Consider the following 19,283-nt stretch of genomic DNA (forward strand, 5'->3'; position numbering starts at 1 on the left):
GCTTTGGCGATTTAAAAAATTCTAAACTGTTTTTTCTTTACAAAATCCCGAGATATTAATAAAATTTCCACATTGGAAGAATCTCGATCCTCAACTCTGTTTTACTTATACCAATTTATAATTGACCTAATAAACAACGAAATGCTGAATTATTTATAGATATCAGTTTATAATATATATAATTTTGCGTGCTTTTCCTAAATTTTTGTCGCATTGAAATAAAAAAACTGAAAAAAATATTGTTAAGGTTTAATATTTTTAATGTGTATAGATCTTATCTTAAATTTTGTAAATATATAAAGATTCAAAAAGGCTAATCAAGTCCAAGGTCTGGAGATGAATGACAGAAGGGGAAGGAAGGTCTTTGCATGAGCGCCACTTTGGGGCTATAAAATATAAGCCAGTATTCATAGTCGAATTTTATATTTAAGATCATCTTAAGTACTGTCTTAAGATGTCATCAATTAATCACAGAGCTGTATTAGCATCTTAAGACATTACTTGAGACGATCTTAAAATAAGATTCAACTATAAATACCGACCTATGTGTAGTGTTTGTTGTACAAGAAGAATGAGTGAGTAGTAGTGGAATGTGGGGAAGGTGGAATTGATACATCGTATTGGCCCCAGCCATGTTGGGGCCAAATGTGTAACAATGAATGCGAAGACCTTCCCCTTCCATCATTCATCTACAGACCTTGGTCGAGTCTTATAATAATTCTTACCTAAAATTTTCTCAATAATGTTCAATAAAAGCGCACGCTTTTAAAATTTATGTATTTTCAACAAAATACTTACAAGTAAATTAACATGATGAATAATTTACATTCATATTTGCGTCATTCTCACATAGGGGAACGTCAATAGTTTTGTGATGTTGATAAAATCGTTTAATGATATGGCGGCGATATAGAAATAATGTATTTATATAACAAACATATATAATTTTTCTGTAAAATTAATTTTGTCATAATATATATAAAAAAGATATGCACGGTACTTTTATTGAAGAAGAAAATAATTTGCTTTTCAATGAATCATTGTAACATAGTATTTATACTAAATTACAGTTTCTTAATATTTAAACAATTCATTAGAATTTCTATGTACACAAAACTCCGAATTATATGTGTATGTATATATATATATATATATATATATATATATATATATATAATATATTATATACAGAATGTCTCATCTCTTTCTGTCTTTCTCTGCCGTCTCTTCTTTCATACATCTTCGTACACGAACTTGTTGACCTATCAAATTTTTTTTTTAAAGAAAAATGGATTTCAAAACAAACACACAAAAAATCTGTTGAGAGAATTCAGTGATTCTAAGACATTCCACATATGTGCATACATATTAAAGGACTAATCAGCTTTGCAGCAAAATTAATTTACAATAAAAAGAGTTTTTACTTTTTACAAGTACCCTTTATCTATAGCTTGCATTAGCCACGCATGCTCGTTTTAAGTATGCATATATATCATAAGAGAGATTCTCTAGAACGTCATCAGGCTATACAGCCACGCAAACGTATAATGTATATATATTTGGTGTTATCCTTTGATTTTGAGTACAATATAAAACTAGATTACTTTGTTTCTCATAATATAATCATATCTTACCCGTAAGTAGCAGCGTTGTATTCGTTATTAATACAAAATGTTTTCATGAAAAATGGCTTTCTTTTTTTATCTTCATCATGCAAACGCTATTACTGCAGAAAAAGCGTTTAAATATGCACCTGTGTTTTGTAGAAATGCAATTATAGATTGAAATAGATAACATTATTTAAAAAATGTTTAACTTTAAGATATTGGTGTTTTATTTGTTTTTTTTTTAATACTTAAAAATGTCTTAGTTTTAAACAGCATTTAAATTCAAAACACTAAAGTTTAAAACTATTTGAGCTAAAAAGCTGTCAAAGAGATTTCAGGTTTAGTGTTTTAAATCTAAACGCCTTTTAAAACTGAAATATTTTTATTAAAAAAATAAAGACAGAAAGCATTTTAATATCTTAAAGTTAAACATTTTTTCGAATAATATCGTGCAATGCATTAAATATGGAAATATAATATGTGTTATTACAACTATATAATTTTAAGTAATTTGTGATTTCAAGCGTATATACCATCGTTTCTTCTATTTATTGAAGAAAAAAATCGATATTGGTCCAAGGAACAAAGTAATCCGAGTTTACCAGATATTCTCTAAAATATTCGTCTGAAGTAGAATACTCGCGTTGCTGCTATAAATCTTCTTTTTTCTGTTAATAACGTAACTACAACCGAACATGGTGACTACAGCTTAACATTATTGCATGAATTTTTTACCATGTACGTTCAGAGCGATTCTATATATATATATAATACCTCGAAATCGTGAACGTTTAAAATAAATCTGGTGATCTGCATCATTGTGTCGCTACCGCTATTACATAATTACACGTAACAAACATTACAAATTTTCTATCTTTCCCATGAGGAGCGCTCGATCGTGAATTGATATACGGTATAATTCTTTAAAATAAAAAAATATACATTCCGTGCCTGTGTATGAATTGATATGGTACTGTAAATTTGATCAATGTGGCAATTATGCATAATTTATTCATAATTGTGTATAATAATGTATAATTGTCAAATCGAATTTACGGTAACATATTTAATCATAAAATTATTGTACATATTTTCTTTATAAACATACATACATACATGCATAACAGTTATCCACTTTCAAAGTTATTACCAATTGCACCAACGCGTTAATTTTTTTTAATATGATATATATGTATATATTATAATATATATTGCGTACAAAAAAGGCTTGTTTTATTTTTACTTTTGAAGATTAGAGAAATATCAATGCGCGTTTCTCGCATTGCAATAAGATTCCAAGAGCATGAGCGGATTAATTTTATCAATACGTTATTTCTCTCTCAGTTATCACAATATTATAAATTATAAAAATCTGTACATTTTAGACAATATATTTTTAGTTGTGAACTAGTTATCACAATAATAATTCACGAAATATTTCTTCTTGGATTCGGAAGCTCTATTATTTTGCCGCCAAAGATTAACGCTTTTGATTTCAATAATTTACAATTAAACGATATTTTATACTTACAAAAAGTGTTTATTTTTTTTAGTGTTTAAAGATATTAAAATGTTTCATTTCTGTCTCTAGTTTTTAAATACCTAAAAATATTTTAGTTTTATAAAAATAAAGCATAGATTTAAAACATTAAAACGACTAAAACATTTGAAGTTTATTTTAGTTTTAGTGTCTCAAATCTGAATACCGTTTAAAACTAAAATATTTTTAAATATTTCAAAACAAACAATAACAAATCTTTTTAATATCTTAAAATTAAACATTTCTTTTTTGAGTATTCGAAGAGACCGCGCGTTACTGATTTCAGCGTTATTTGAGAATCGCAAAAGCGAAACATGTAAAAATTTCGGAAAAAAACCATTATCGCCATTGTTCTCAGCGGCTCAATTATTCATACATACATACAAGCAACAGCCGCGCACCTAGATAAAAATTATTTAATATTCAGTTCCGAAACGAGTTATCGCGATATGTACACGTACAAATAGCGGCAACGATTGGTATTGCGAAGACAACGCACCAAAGATTGTCCCACGCGTTTACATCACTTAAGGACGTTCTAATAGAAAATTATACGGATAATATATATAAAGTTTCTTTCGAACGTATCCTCGAATGTCCTCAGCCCTCGCTTACGGAAGACAAGGAGCTACGCGTAGACTCAGTTGTGTGGTGTGTTAGGTCAGGAAGATCGGCCGGAAGGCACAATGGTATCGCGCTAGGCCCGTAAATCGCCTCCTGTTCCTCTAATTGTAACGCGAACTGTTCCTCAAGTTTCTGCAATAAGAGAGAAGTGTTAGAAAATCTATTTGTTATATACACGTAAATAATTATAGTATTGATTCATAAATAAGTTCAATTTTATTTAATAAAAATAAATCTTTGTATCTTAAAAATGATATAACAATAAATCTGAAACAATAAGTAATATTAGGATCGATAAAATTGTCAAAGATAAATATAAGAAAACTAATATCTTGAAACAGCGGAATAATAATTTTTGTAACTTTTATTTACTTTACAATATTTAGCTCCATAAACTGCGTGCCACACATTTATTTTAAAATATAGTTTTTAACTAAAATAAATTTTAATTTGTGATACAGAGTAGTCCTTAAGAATTTTTAAAAAATTAAAGAACGATTCCTTACATTAATTTAAAAAAGCTCCGTATAACCATATATCTGAAACAGGCTTAGTTACAAAGATACAAGTGTTGAAGAATAAGTTTATTTTATCAAAGTAGCTTGTTCTATTAAAAAAATCTTTTGTGTTAATTTACTCTTATCATAAAAAAAATAAGTTATCATAAAACAATTTCATACTTTTGAAAAACAATGTTGAAAAAATCAATAGCGTACCAGTTTTTTATTAAAAAAATAGACATTTATGCAATTAGTACAGCTAATCGCCCATAAGTGCAGGATATGGACACATGAGCCGAAAGCGAATCTATTCACCCGCACGGGCAGGCAATCTGTCGGATCTGCACATGTCGCATATAATATTTTTTATTATCCGTGCATCAAAATATTGGTCTTTTTATATGAAGTGACACGTAAGAAAAGTACCATTTTTCATGCACTGGTAGTGAAAAATATGTTTATTCTTGAGTCCACTGATAGAATTAAAAAAAATATATATAGCCTTAAAAGTTGAGCCTTCATGTTTTTGAAACATGTACAAAGTTGCATCAAAATATAAAAATCAATAAATTAAGTAGTTTTTAAAATTCTTGGAAAAAAAACCCCCCTTTTCGTCAACTTTGACTGTAGGGAAGACAGGAGGCACGTTGCCATAAGAAGTCAACACTGTGTTTTATTTATAATTTAAAAAAATGGCAAAGTTATCATTAAATATTCTTTTTATAATATAAATAAAGTACTATTTCTAAAGTTTTATTTAAATCAAATACTACAATTTAAAAAAAAGAGAACATTAGTATACTTTACATTAGTATACTTTAATCTTAATATAGTTTTCTAAAATGTCGAATGTCAGAATTGTGAAAACTATGCCAACGAGTTCCGGTCTTCCCTATCTTTAAAACTATTTTTCCGACATATAATCGAATATAATCGAATAAAGTTTTTATTTTGAGTTAATGTAATGAATCACTCTTTAAAATTTTTTATAATACTGCTTTCTCAGACGAAGGGATACAATAATTATTTAAAGTAGAACTTATTTCTGAATCAATCCACTAGAGTGATTATAATAAATTGTGCGTACTAAATTGTGCAATGTATGTTTAACGTTTGACTCTGGAAAAAAGTTTATAAAATCAAACATCTTATATTTACAGAATATATTACAGAATGAGACGCGTGTAAGAAAGTTGTCGACCAACAATATTTTACAACATATTGTGGACTAACCTTGTGACTATTTTGCACTTTTGTGGCTTTGAAATCCAACTTGCGGAATCTCTTTCTAGCTCTATTAGGATCTTTTTCTTTTCATGGGATTTACATTTAAGTAAAGGACTGTTATAGTATAAACTGAATGTGTACAATGCTATTAAACAATACATAGTTATGGGATCCTTCAGGAAAATCGCGCTTCGTAAGTTATTCTCTGCTAACTCTCTAACACATAGCCCCAATATAACCACACTTACCCTGTTATTTCCATATTTAACCGATTAAGCTCTCATAATAAAGCGGCATAATTAATTGACGATACAATTACACATTGAAATACACATGGATAAAACAACTACAGCGATGAAACTCTTTTTTGAACACACACAAAGTTATGACTATACATACAAGTTATATCATTTTTTTAGCTACGTTCTCAAAAAATTGTTCTCCCTTAATTTTAACACAATTTTGTATTTTTATATTAGAACATTAATTAGAGCTTCATGAAAATTAAATAATAGAGCATCTCTTTTTCTTTTCATTATTTTTTTTATTTACAAAAAACGGGTAGAAAGTTATAAGTAACTGAATGGAAATGAGAGGGGGGACATTACATACATATATGTTATGTATATTTTATACAGCGGAACTTAAATATTACATCTCAAGAAACATAAAGATCTTGTATCCAATTCGTGTATACCTTCCTAAACTTGGAATCGCAATCCTTAAAAAATAAATTTGCACTACTGTACTTCCGTCACATGTATCCCATAAATTTTATACAAAATACATAGTTATTTATCTATCAATCTCCTTTTAAGTTGTGTTAGCAGCTCTTTGAATAATTATATAAAAATATACAACATATATTCTACATATCTGTACATATGCAACAATATAAATATTCAAGTCCAAAGTTAGCACTAAAGCACCAGTGAGTAAAGCAGAGAAGATCATTAATAATTATTTACGATCAGGGAAGTGTGCTAAGCAGGTAAGTATTACGGATATTTACAAAGAAAGTGGTAATAAAAAGGGATTGCGATGTGTTAGAGAAACCGAAAAGTAAGTAGGTTTTTATAAATAATGTGTAAACAGTATATAATTTTATTAATATAATCTATTATTTACATTTAATAAGATGTATAATAGTCATCATTTTCTATAAAATGGTTGTCCATTTATGTATTAATTTTTTAATTGTTTTCTAAAAAAAAAAAAAAAAAAACTAAGCGACTAACGTAACAATGATCGCATATAATGAAACAGATACAACAGAAAATTAGAGAATCAGGATAACAAGAAACTCCCTTGTTCACCATACACTAAAGAAAAAGTGTTTAATTTTAAGAAATTAAAATGTTTTGTTTTTATCTCCGTTTTTTAACATAAAAAAATGTTTCAAACAGTGTTTAGATTTAAAACTAAAACATTTAATAGTTTTTAACTTTTTATAGTGCTTTAAATCAAAACGCTATTTTAAACATTTTTTTTAACGGAGACAAAAATAAAACATTTTAATACCTTAAAATTAAATATTTCTTTTTTGAATGCGCGGATAAGTGGTAAGCGCTGGTAAGTGGTAAGCAAAAAATTAAAATTTTGTACTTTTAACAAAATAGACTTCTTAAGAGAAAATTCAAGTAAACTTAGATCGAATTTCTAGTATTCGAGACATTGTCAATAATCGGGCCATTTACTCTATCATCTTTTTCGATCATTGGAATATTATGAAGAAAAAACTTTATCAGTGCATGCGACATTCGTCTTATTTACAGTTTTCGAAGCTGATTAGTTTATTCAAGAAAAAAATTTTAAAAATTAATAAATAACTAACGACCATCGTATAGAAAATAATGATAATTATATATTAATCAATAAATAATACAACCTTGACTAAAAGTATTAGGTACTTATATTTATTCTTATTTATCTGGAAATCTATATTATTCTTTATTAGTTACTGGTTTATACATAGGTTTGAAGGGTTCTTGAAACAGAGAATAATTTATATGTTAATTTCTTTTTAAATCCCTTTAGTTAAAAATGCTTAAAAACGCAAGATACCTAATATTTCTGTGTGACCAAGGCTGTAAATTATATTAACTACTATTTATATTATTTATAAAAACAATATTATTTGGTTCCTTTAATACTTTGACATGCTTTTGGATATGGAGAATGAGTGACACGGTGGACGTATACGGGCACGTGTACAAAATTTCCATACAAAACCAAAATGAAGTGCGATGTGGGCAAAACGTTGAAAAATAAGTTGAGTGAATATATTATCTACGGGAATATATATTATCTACGGGAGAACGGCACTAGCTCTGGCTTGGAGTAACTTTGTGAGAGCGTGCCGTTCGACACGAAGGTACCCGAATCCGAGCCGCTAATCTTCAGCGACACCCTGGGTATGGTGAAGGACGGAGAGGTGGGAGTGGAGCGCGGTAAACGTGACAAGCGCGGGGATCTCCTCCAAGTGTCATAAATCACGGTTTCAGAATAGTCAAAAAAGGGAAAAGAGAGACCACTAAAACCAGAAGGAGGTAAATAGTCTTGATAGCGCTTTTCCAATGCTTCCATTTCAGCCGCCAGATCAGCTTCTATCTTCTACAACAAGTACATCAAGACTTTATTTTAGATTTATGTCGAGACCTAAGTTTCAAAGTACTTTGCGCATTCAAATTACTTTAACTGCAAAATTCGTGTCGTGTTGATTTCCCTTCAGCTGTGCGTTCTCGCCGAAATACTTTTTTCATCTTGATTTACAACAGCTCCGTTTCATTAATGATTAGTCATGCAAATTAAGCTCCGCGCAAAGCGACGCAAGCTGAATGCAAAAGCGGACATCTCCATAACAAAAGTCGGACGATTGAGTTGACATTTCAATCGATTATTTGAAAAACAACAAATAAATTCTTGTGAAATATGAAGGGATTTAGGATAGGGAAGAAACAGATGTATAATTTCCTTTAATAATATCACATTAATTAGGAATGTATTATACCTATTTTTAAAATCATGAAAAAAAAATATTTAAAAAATACAATTGTAAATTATATTATATTTGAAAATAATACAAAAAAATTGACGAAACACTTTTCTACTTCTTGGAAATTATTCAAAAATTATTTTGATAAGAAATACAAATGTACTTTAATGAAAATGTATTATGAAATATGACAACAATTTAAATTTTTTAATATAAATACTTTAAGTATTCAAAATAATTTATGTAAAGTCTAATTGAGAAACCGAAATTTGTTGTTCTGTAAATATAATAAATAACTCTGCAACTAGTGTGGTGAGTCGGCTAATTACCCGTAAGTGCACTCACAAGCGGGCAATAACCGATCCGTATATGTCGCATACAATATTTTTTGTTACCTGTACGTCGAAATATTGGGTTGTAAAGTAACAAGTAAAAAAGGACCATTTTCGGTGCATAGATAGCGAAAATATATTATTTATTTATTGCTTGAACGATTAAGCTTAGAATCAAAATAGAATAGAATCAAAATAGAATTTTGCATAAATTATCTTGAATATTTAAAGTAAAAAATTTATCATTACTTTAAAAAATTTAGTATCACAACAATAAAAAGTAATAAATATACTATGCAATGTATTATAAAAATGTAAAAATATTTAATAAAAATGTAATGTTATAAACGCAATTTTCATAAATGTGGTTTATTTAAAGTATAAATATCAACACAATTAAAAAATAGATTAAAATAGGCGTAATACATCTTTAAGGATTCTCCTTTCCTAAATACCAGATCTGTCATTTATGACAATTACCATAAATGATTGTGTTTTTACTCTGTAAAAATATACTCATAATGAATTATTTTAACATACTAGGATGTTATAAATTTGTTATTTTTTTCAAATTTAATTGTGTATTTTTCAACAATGATCTAAATATTTTTCCCAAAATACAATCTGTTATCCTATAATATTCTTATAGCAGAGTCTGTCATTACATTTACAAAGTTTCCTAATTAAAAAACACTATTTTATATTTACGAAAATGCACATTTTATTAAAAAAATATTTTTAATTATTTTTAGTATTACAGTTGTAAAAACTAGATTAGACTAGTTTTTTTCAATTTTGCGTGTGAATTTATAATTTACAAATTTTTTTACTTGTTTTTCAAATAACCGATTTATTTGAAATCCCCACATTACATCTTCCGCTTATGGAATTTCCCTGCGTCGGTTTGCGCCGACCTTTGAACTGAACTATATAAATTCTCACAATGTTATAAAATGCATAAAATAGAAACGTAATTTTGAAAGTAAAGCACATTGCTAAACCAATAGAGAATTAAGAGGCAGTTATATGTACTAGGCCGCAAAGATCAAAGGTTTTTGCACCCAAAAGACACATCAATAAGACAAATCAATAAATCAAATAATTGTAAAATAATATCTAAGTTCAACGTAATTACCTGTTTTCGCGGTTTAAGCTGTGCTTTCCACTCGCGAATTTCTCTTCCGTAGGCCTCCTCCTGTTCCTTCAGCTTGAGTGTCTCGTGTTCCATCAGCATCTTCCGCTTCTCGTTCTGCAACTGCTCCAACTCCTTAATTGTGGCATCGCTCTGGGCCCTCACCTCCTCGAGCTGCCTGGAATGCTTCAGTTCGAATCTTTGCTGTTCCGCCCGATATCTTTTCTTCTCGTTCTCCTGAAACTTCTTTAGTTTCTCCCGTTCGGCGTCTGGATCTGGCGCGAGCACGGATGACATCGAGATCCTCATGGATTCCCGAAACATCATCTCGCGCGCCTTCATTTCGTTGCGAATTCTCTTCGGCAGATTCCTACGCTCCACAGTTTGTCGCTTGATTAGCTCCTCCTCTTTTCGCTGATTCATCCGCTTCATCTGTTCTAGCTCTTTTTCGTGCCGGATAAGCATCTGATGTCTCTGCAAGAAGAAAATATCCTTGAGCTGCTTTTTGAGCAGTTGCTGTCGCTCGTGTATCTGCCGCTCCTCTTGCTCCCAGATAGCCGCTTCTCTGGCACGCATCAGTTGCTGCTTTTGTTGCAAGAACTGCCGCTCCATCAGCGCGATCTTCTCGCGATGGCTGTCCGACAATCGTCTTAGCGACATCTCATGACTCTCATTGAGCTTCTCCAGGAAGAGCTTCTCCCGCTCTTCGTGCTCAGCCTCGAGCTTCTCCTTCCTAATCTTAAACGCGCTCTTCCGCTTGTCTTTTGGCATCAGGTCTATCTCCTGCTTGAGCAATCTCAATTCTTGTTTCAGACCCTCTCGGAATTGTTTGAGCTCCCTCTCCTGCTCGCTCCGAATCTTTTTAGACGACAGTCGCAGCTCGACCTCCTGCTGCGCCTCGGCGCGTTCGATCTGCTGCCTCTGTTGCCGGGCAAGCGCCTCCAGATCGGCCTCAGCGCTCCGTTCCAGGATCTGCCGTTCCTGCTCGAATCGTTTCTCCTGTTGATCCTTGTTGAATTGAGCTTTTTGTGACAAATCCTGGTATTGCTTTTGCTCCATTTTCTGCAGCATCTTCAACTCCCGCAGCTCTTGCTTCCTGAATATTTGATCATCATACACTTTGCCATTTTCGTCGTCGCCGTATATCACACGCGAGGTCGTTGTCGTCATCATGACGCCGTCGATCTCGAACTTCCTCGTGCGCTTTCTCGTCTTCTTCTTCAAATTCATCATCTGTATGTCTTCCTTCGTCCTGGTCGGCCGGGACGATATCTCGCGATTGTAATCCGGTTTTCGACGTAGAACGACTTCTTCGTCGACCTCTGTATGCTGAGGTTGATTCAAACGGTTTTCCTTGTTCGATTCCCTGCTGTCCTGGCTAATCGTCGTCGAAATGGACTCAGCGTCAGAACGGTCGATGCTTTTGCTCGGCGTGTGCGATCTTATGGAGCTGGAATCGCTCTGGGACCTGGAACCCTCGAAGCTATCTGGAGAGACTCGTTTTTCCTTACCAAAACTCTTAACGTTGATCTCCTTCGACTTAACTGTCTTCACGATTCTATCATCGGTAGCGTGATGCGGCATCTCGTTCTTGATCAGTCCGTTTAGCTTCTTCGTGTTTCTCTCGTAATCGTCCATGTCTGGTGACTCAGTGGCTGTACTGGCGACAATCACCTTGCCACCTTCGTCTCCGCTGTCGCTCCTCAAACTCAATCTCTCGTTTGAGCTCAGATCGCTGTGAGACGATCCGGTGCGGATGACATTGTGCTTCTTGGAGATAGACGAATCCTTCACCTGTTCCTTGTCCTCGCCAACCGTGACCACCGAGACGTGACTAGTGTCCTGCAATTCGTCCACGATAGGGCTCACTATGATCACTTCCGACTCGTCCAACTTCTTTCCGATTCTTTTGGACACGTCAGTAAATACGATGGCCTGTTCCTGAGGCGTGTATTCTAGACTGTCCAGACTAGGAAATGCGTCATCATCGATAGAATTGTCGTTCACCTGAGTCTTGTTCATTTCGTTGGCGACAATTACGACCTCTGACGTCGGTGAAGTACGACGCGGAAGAGACATCGTCGTCGTCGCGGCTGACGTCGCTGAGGGCGCGTCCACCAATACGGGTGGATGTGTCGTCACGACGGTCACTTGGCTTATGTTGCTTGCTAGACTATTCGACATGTCCGGCGAGTCGGCAGTAATATGGACGGTTGATGTATTTAAGCGTACTTCTTGCTCGGGTTGAGATTTTCCTGCAATGTAATATGTAATATAAGCAAGTGAGGATTAGTATAAGATAACATAAAAATACATTCTGGTAGAGAAAAATACATTTTGTTAATTATTTGAATTAAATACTGCTTATTTAAAAAGTAAATATTCACAGTCTATCATAAGTATTATAAGTAAGTCACTATCATAAGTATTATAAGCATCAAAAATATTAAAAATATAGAATAATGACTCAATTACTAACAGTAAGTTATATACTGGAAATTCTATCTTCAATGTCTTTTTTAATTAGATGATTAAATATTAATTTTACTTTTAACAAAATTTTATTACAATAAATGTATGGAGATCGTGGTACAAGAATTGTGCGTCTGCTTTCTGTGCCAAAGATTCGAGTTTGAATTCATCCAGAATATTAGATTTTTAATTGATCATTTATAAATATGCATGAAATTGATATTACAATCTTCAGTTATAGAAAATTAATTTAAGAAAGACAGCAATAAGTAGAAACCTTAAGAATTCAAGTAAAATTAAAATTATAAATTTTTTCCTATTCAAGAATTTTTCTATACAGACTTCAAGTGATAATTAAATAGGATAAATCTTAATAAACGTATCAACATTTTCTCATAAAATAAACTACCAACTGCAAATGTAATCTACTAAGCGGTCCATAATGCTTAGGGAGTTGATAATATTTTATAATTTTATACTTCTTATAGAATATATAATTGCGTAATTGTATTTTTCTATAAAAAGTGGTAATCTGCTAAATATTTTGATTTACAAAAATAAAATAGATTACATTTGCAGTTGGTAATTCATTTTTCATGACAAAACATTGGGAAATCCATTTATATTGTATAATTCTTCGAAAAATAATTATTGTGCTTTAAAATCCCAAGCAATATTTTGTAATTAAAAATAATATTTAAAAAATGTAATAAAAATAAAAATTTTAATATAAAAAAATTTGAGACTACTAGACCTTCAAATATAATATAGTAAAGGTATAATAAAGTAGCAATATTCAGATTACATCTATTATTACTTAAAAATTATTTTCATTATTTTCCTTATTGGATCTAGCAGCATCAAGTTTCTTTACATTAAAATTTTTTATATTTTAATTAAATTTTTTCATCTTATCGCACAAAATTATCCTCCTTTACAAAATTTTTTTAAAGAGATAACGGGTGGAAGACTTCAAGAAACTTCCAACTTCAAATCTTAGAGTATATATTGCTTTCACCTGACTCAAAAGAGATTTCACAATAAAAAGGAATACGAACAGAAAATATAGAATAAAAAAATTCAATATGTTAAATAAAAAATATTTTGTACGTTTCCGTAACTGTAACCTTTTTCTTATTCAACATATTAAATTGTTCCTTATTTCCTCTGTGTTTGCGTGTGTTTACTGTTTCTATTTCATATATTTCCTATTCCGTTTATTATGTCTGGATCCAAAATATGTGAAATCCAAATTATGTGTGAAAGAAAAAGGTATTATACATAAAACATTTATCCAATTTGGGTACATTTTGGGTACACCATGTACACTCTATATACATACGCTCTAAAATAGATATTAAACATGAAAATATTGATATTCGTAAGGTAAAGAATGAAATTGACATTTACTCTCTAAATCTCATAATGTAAACAATCGTTCAAATTGCATAAGCTAAACTTTTACATTATGGAGGTAAAGTTTTACTCATATTAGAATTGAAAATATTTGAAAAATTGAGTAAGTTTAATTTTCATTCTTTTTGAGTAATGTTTAACTCTACAAGATTGAGAGAATATGTATATGTAACTAAATATCTATATAAAGTTTCAACTATTAGTTAACAATAAAATAATGTTTCTCATGTCATAAGACTGCAAGTTTACAAGTTTATCTGGTTTAAAGATTAAAGAACAAAAGATCGATTATACACATTTTGAAGTCTTTAAATTTCAAACTAAATGTATCGATATTGCGTTAAAATGTGTCTTATTTTTAGTCGTGTATATACATATGTAATATTGAGTCAATATTATTAAAGAGGTACACAATTTCATTTAATACAGAAATATTTACCTGCGTGTCCAAAATGTATATAAGCTTGATATAATAAAACAATATAAATTGAAAAAAAAAATTAATAAAAGATTTAATTTTATTCTAATAAAGCGGAGCTTGATTGTATCACGAAATTTAACTACATCATCGGTCACTGCGGAAAATGAATGTGAGCTATTATGCTCACTCTTTCATTCTCTTGCACGCTTATTCGCGATATTATTAATAACTTCTCTTTCAATGCACGCTGTCTCGTTCGTTGTTTCGTTCTTTCAGTTCCTCGTTCGTTCTTTCACTTTCTCGTTCGCTCTTTCACTCTTTCGCTCGCTCATTCTCGTTCGCACCGTTCTGATGTCGAAAATTATAACCATATACCGATAACGTTTCTTATTTTTTAACTCTCATTTCTTAAATAAAAATTTACAGATTTTAACTTTGCATCGCGTTATCTTCGCTCGAAGAGTATCTAAAGAAAAAATAAAAACATTTTTATAGTATAATTGAAATCCAAGCTGTTGAGTCTATACTCAGAACTCCATTCAGCTGTTGTCAAAATTTCGGATATTTGTAAGTTGTTGGTTCGTATAAACTTACAAAAATATATGATGCAATATGTGATACATCTCGCACTGCGAGTTACACACACACACACATACGCGCGCACGCACGCATGCACGCACGCACGCACACGCACGCACGCACGCACGCACGCACGCACGCACGCACACACACACACACACACACACACACACACACACACACACACACACACACACACACACACACACACAAACAAAATACATATTTAAGATACTATTCATTTGGCCATTTACCAATTTATTTTAAATCTGAATAATTTATTACTTTAATCTCAAAAGAATATTAAGTTGAAACAAAAACTGATTTTATTATTCTAACTCTTTCTGAATAAACTTTTATAATATTCTTAAAAAAAGCATTAAATTTTTTTAAACAATCGGTAATGAGTTTTTCTAGCGATGAATCTATTTTAAGACAATTATTAAACGTGCAAATATTCTTAACTTAGATAATCATTGCTTAAAGAAATTGAGTAATCGTTTGACAATAGAATAAGTATTTTTTTGTATACTCTTATCTAAATCTTACCAGTAATAACGACTATGTTATCCCCACTGCTTCTCCTCGAGCCGCTTCTGCTTCTGATTGGCGTCGACGTAATTACCGATACGTTAACTCCCGGATCCTGTTTCTCTAACCCCTTGTCATCGCTTGCTGCGTCCTTTCGTTTGTAGTTTGTCTTACTACCGTCCGTTTTAGTGCGTAATTCGTCCGAGAAGTTTTCCAGCGAATCATTCCTAGACGACCCTGCGCTGCGACTTTTGGCAGAATTTTCAGTCTTCGTTACGCTAAACTGCGTCTTAATGTCTTCCGTAGAACTAGCCTTAACGATACTCTTATCCGACAGGAGCGTCGATGCCACGGTTACGTGCTTCATTGTTTCCGTAGAACTATCATTTATTCTTTTGGCAGGGTCCATGGATAATCGCTTCTCCAATACGGCATTCAGTTTTTCTCCAACGGATTTTCGCTTTTCCTCCAAACTTTTGTAAACCTCCTCCCGAGATTGCAACTCAGTGCAACTTGTTACGTCATCAACAGACAACTTGTTTTTCATTCTAAATGAAAATATTGTTTCGTGATAAATACAATTTTCTTTAGTTCAATAATAAATTAAATATTGAATCGATAAAAATATTAAACATAAAGATTAAATTTTCATTAGTGTTTAATCTATAAAGCTAAATTATAATTAAAAAATTAATAGAAAATGTATACCTGTTCTTATCTTCAAAAGACGATTGCTTATATATTATCTTGGACAAATCTTCGATCATTTCCGGCTTCACGGGTGCTGACTTGCGTTTTTCATTTATCCCCAATTGCTTTTTCGAGGCCGAGCTTGATTTATTGTTCATTAACTTCTGTTGACTCTCAAATCTTTTTATATTATCGAAAAATTTACCATTACCCTCACTTTCTACTTTCTTTGTCTTCTCGGAATTGCTCACTTCATTTTGCATCTGATCTTCAATCTCTAAATTTTTCTGCTCTTTAACATTTGTTACCTGTTGATCCACCGTCTTTTCACTTTGCGCTACCTTATTGATATGTGGTTTGTCTTCCATAGATTTTTGTTTATTTGATAGGCTTGCGACTTTTTCGACGGTTTTGGGAATGTTTTCTTGCTCCTCGTCTTTCTTTTTCTTCTTCTCCTCGCTATCCTGACGCATAAGTGGCGGTGGGGGCGCCGGCCCTTTGTCTCGAGATAATCTGCGCTCATTTGTTTCACTCGGTGGCTTAGGGGCCTACAAATAATAATTACATGTATGCTATTAGCAAACGTTCATTATCCGTACAATCAATAAGTTATTCATTATTTTATTTTTTTATTTAAACACCAATCCTCAATAAATAAAAAAATATATTAATACTAATTAAATTCAATCAAGCATTTATTATTTTAATAGTGCTTAATTGAATTTAACTATTATTAATAAATCACATTCATATTTATGTCTTAAACTTTTTTCAAGCTCGTTTTATTTGATCCTCTTATTACCCGTTACTTTGCAAAAAGTCGACTCTAAGCAATTATTTAATTAATATAATTACATTTTCAAATAAAAAAATATTTTAATAAAATTTGTATAAAAATTAGATCTAAAAAATATCGATTAATTAGCAATTTATTATTTTAAAAACATTTTAATATATTTTTTTAACAGTCACTGTTAAAATTTAAATTTTACAGTAACTGATACAATAACTGTAAAACGACTTTTGGTTTACAATTGTTTGTACATTTTCATCTTATCTTTATGTCTTACATAATATATATTATATTTAATATTCATTCCTCTAACACGTGCAACAAAAATAAAATCAAAATAAAACCGATTTTCCGTCTTAAATATCTATTAATTAACTTCCTTAATTTCTTCCTAATTTTAAATAAACTTAAAATAAAACGTTATGTAATATTTATTTTTACTTTTTAAAATTCAAAGTAGATTGTCCTTTCTTCCAAACCAAATAAGTGCAGAAAACAGAACAACACATCATAAAACATTAATATTAATAAAATAATGTCAACAATATAATTAGAATTTCATCTTTTCATTATTCTGTATCCATTAATCTTTTCTTTTACATTTCCTTCTTCTACTCTCCTCTTCTTTTTCTTTATTTTCTGTTATTTTTACTAACGTTAAATTTTTCTGTTAATTTCTGTTAATCTAATAAGCTAAATAATGAGTTAATTAATTATATTAAATACCTGTTTCTTTTCGACAGGAGGCTGTATATTCTCTTTGGATTCAGCCTTACGTAATCTCTTATTCTTGTCCTCTTTCTCGCCATCCCGATTGATCTCGCGCTTGTGACTCTCCTCTTTCTTTATAGATGTAGGTACAAGATTTTCTTTTTCGGGAACTGGAAAATGAAGCAAAGCATTTTTTTCCAAAAAAAATTTTTTGTTTCAAAAAATAAATAGCATATTTAAATAGAGGTATTTATACTGTAAAACTTTTGTATAAAATATTTTTTGATATCTCATTTGATTTATGAGATATATCGAAAAAATGCAAAAATGTCTTTATCTTTGAAGGGTAGTTTCAACTCTAAACAATTTTCGAGCATAAAATATTTCTAAATTCATATATTTACTCTCTCTACATTTATGCTTTATTAAGTTTTCCCCCTCTACATTTGTTAAAATTAGAATTCTCTAGTTTTGCGAGGCAAGGTTTCCCTTGTAAGTATAATGTACATATAATGATTTGTTTACAATAATGTAATCACTGTCACTAAAATTACACAATACGAAACATACAACGTCAATTTAGAATAATGTATTATTTTTTATCATTGATTTATATTTAATAAAAATTTGCGAATCACACTAGGATATATATGAATGTACAGGGATGGGTATGTCATATGATGTCACTGATTGTCGATATTTTGTATCAAAAATTAGAAAAAAAAAGATAAAAAAATATTTATCAAAAAGAGAGAAAAATAGAAATTTTTAAGTAAAATTTTTAAAATATTCCTGACTTCCAATAAAAATCTATCCTTTTAAGAAAAAAAATCTCAAAATTCCAGATTGTTTTCTGGTTTTCTCTGTATACACACCCTGTTACATACTCTGATTAGACTATGTTTTTCACATTTATCTGGCATTCTTTTAATGATTTCCCATTGATTACAGCATTACAAGAAATTTAAAAGTTTCTTGACACCAATTTATAATCCATTTTAATTTTTGTTTAAATTCCTTCGATTAAAATATTTAAAAAATATTAAGTTCCCAGTACTTTCGGAAAGAATATAGTTTAGTACTTACTCTTAATGTCAGCATCAAGACGCGTAGGAGCGGAGTCATCTGTGATTTGATCCAGCTCCAAAGGAAGTTGAGACGTACGTTGGTCCTGAAATATTAATGTACACATTAAATAAGAATGTAAAAAATACAAATAAAAATCTCTTTCAATTAATCAGTAAATCGTTTAATTTCTATTACAAATGACATGATATTAAGTAACATGTAAGTAACAAGGTATACAGAAAAAAATGTTAATCAATGCCAAATTACAATAATTAATTTGCATGTCATTATTTAAATAACGTAAAATTATGAAAAAATCAAGCAGAGAAAATATTATCTCATGCTGTATATAATATTTGTTATAATTATATATAGTGGTTTACGTAAATTTTATAAATTATTTTCTCAGAAACTGTTGTGGCAATAGTGATAAAATTTCTGTAAAAATTTTTTAAATTAAAATATTTTATATATGGAAAGAGGAAAAACAAGATATCTTAAAGAGAATAATCTTGCACCTTTCTTTTTCACAAATCAATTCTTCTTATCATTGTATAAAATTTCTAAATAATATATTACTGACAATAAAGTATTTTATTTTATAAAAAGTAAACTTTAAAACGTTAAAGGAAAACTTTATTTTCC

General features: G+C 30.6%; 1 protein-coding gene across 7 annotated transcripts in view; it reads right to left on the reverse strand.

The window, feature by feature from the left end:
• Window positions 1-758: 758 nt before the first annotated feature.
• LOC105832532 (serine/threonine-protein kinase 10) overlaps window positions 759-19,283 on the reverse strand; it is a 28,238-nt gene continuing 9,713 nt past the window's right edge. For 6 of the 7 annotated variants that reach the window (XM_036289899.1, XM_036289898.1, XM_036289897.1 and 3 more), the window contains 6 exons: window positions 18,657-18,741; window positions 17,586-17,740; window positions 16,085-16,614; window positions 15,395-15,924; window positions 9,961-12,212; window positions 5,583-8,111 (listed from right to left, as the gene is read on the reverse strand). In XM_036289899.1, coding sequence (XP_036145792.1) covers window positions 7,803-8,111; window positions 9,961-12,212; window positions 15,395-15,924; window positions 16,085-16,614; window positions 17,586-17,740; window positions 18,657-18,741 — 3,861 coding nt within the window. In that variant the 3' untranslated portion in view covers window positions 5,583-7,802. Of the gene's footprint in view, window positions 3,904-5,582; window positions 8,112-9,960; window positions 12,213-15,394; window positions 15,925-16,084; window positions 16,615-17,585; window positions 17,741-18,656; window positions 18,742-19,283 lie in introns of those variants that run through there. The other variant, XM_036289902.1, reaches the window with a different exon arrangement.

The sequence above is a fragment of the Monomorium pharaonis genome, chromosome 7 (genome assembly GCF_013373865.1).
Source record: "Monomorium pharaonis isolate MP-MQ-018 chromosome 7, ASM1337386v2, whole genome shotgun sequence".
In the NCBI taxonomy this organism is placed as follows: Eukaryota; Metazoa; Arthropoda; class Insecta; order Hymenoptera; family Formicidae; genus Monomorium; species Monomorium pharaonis.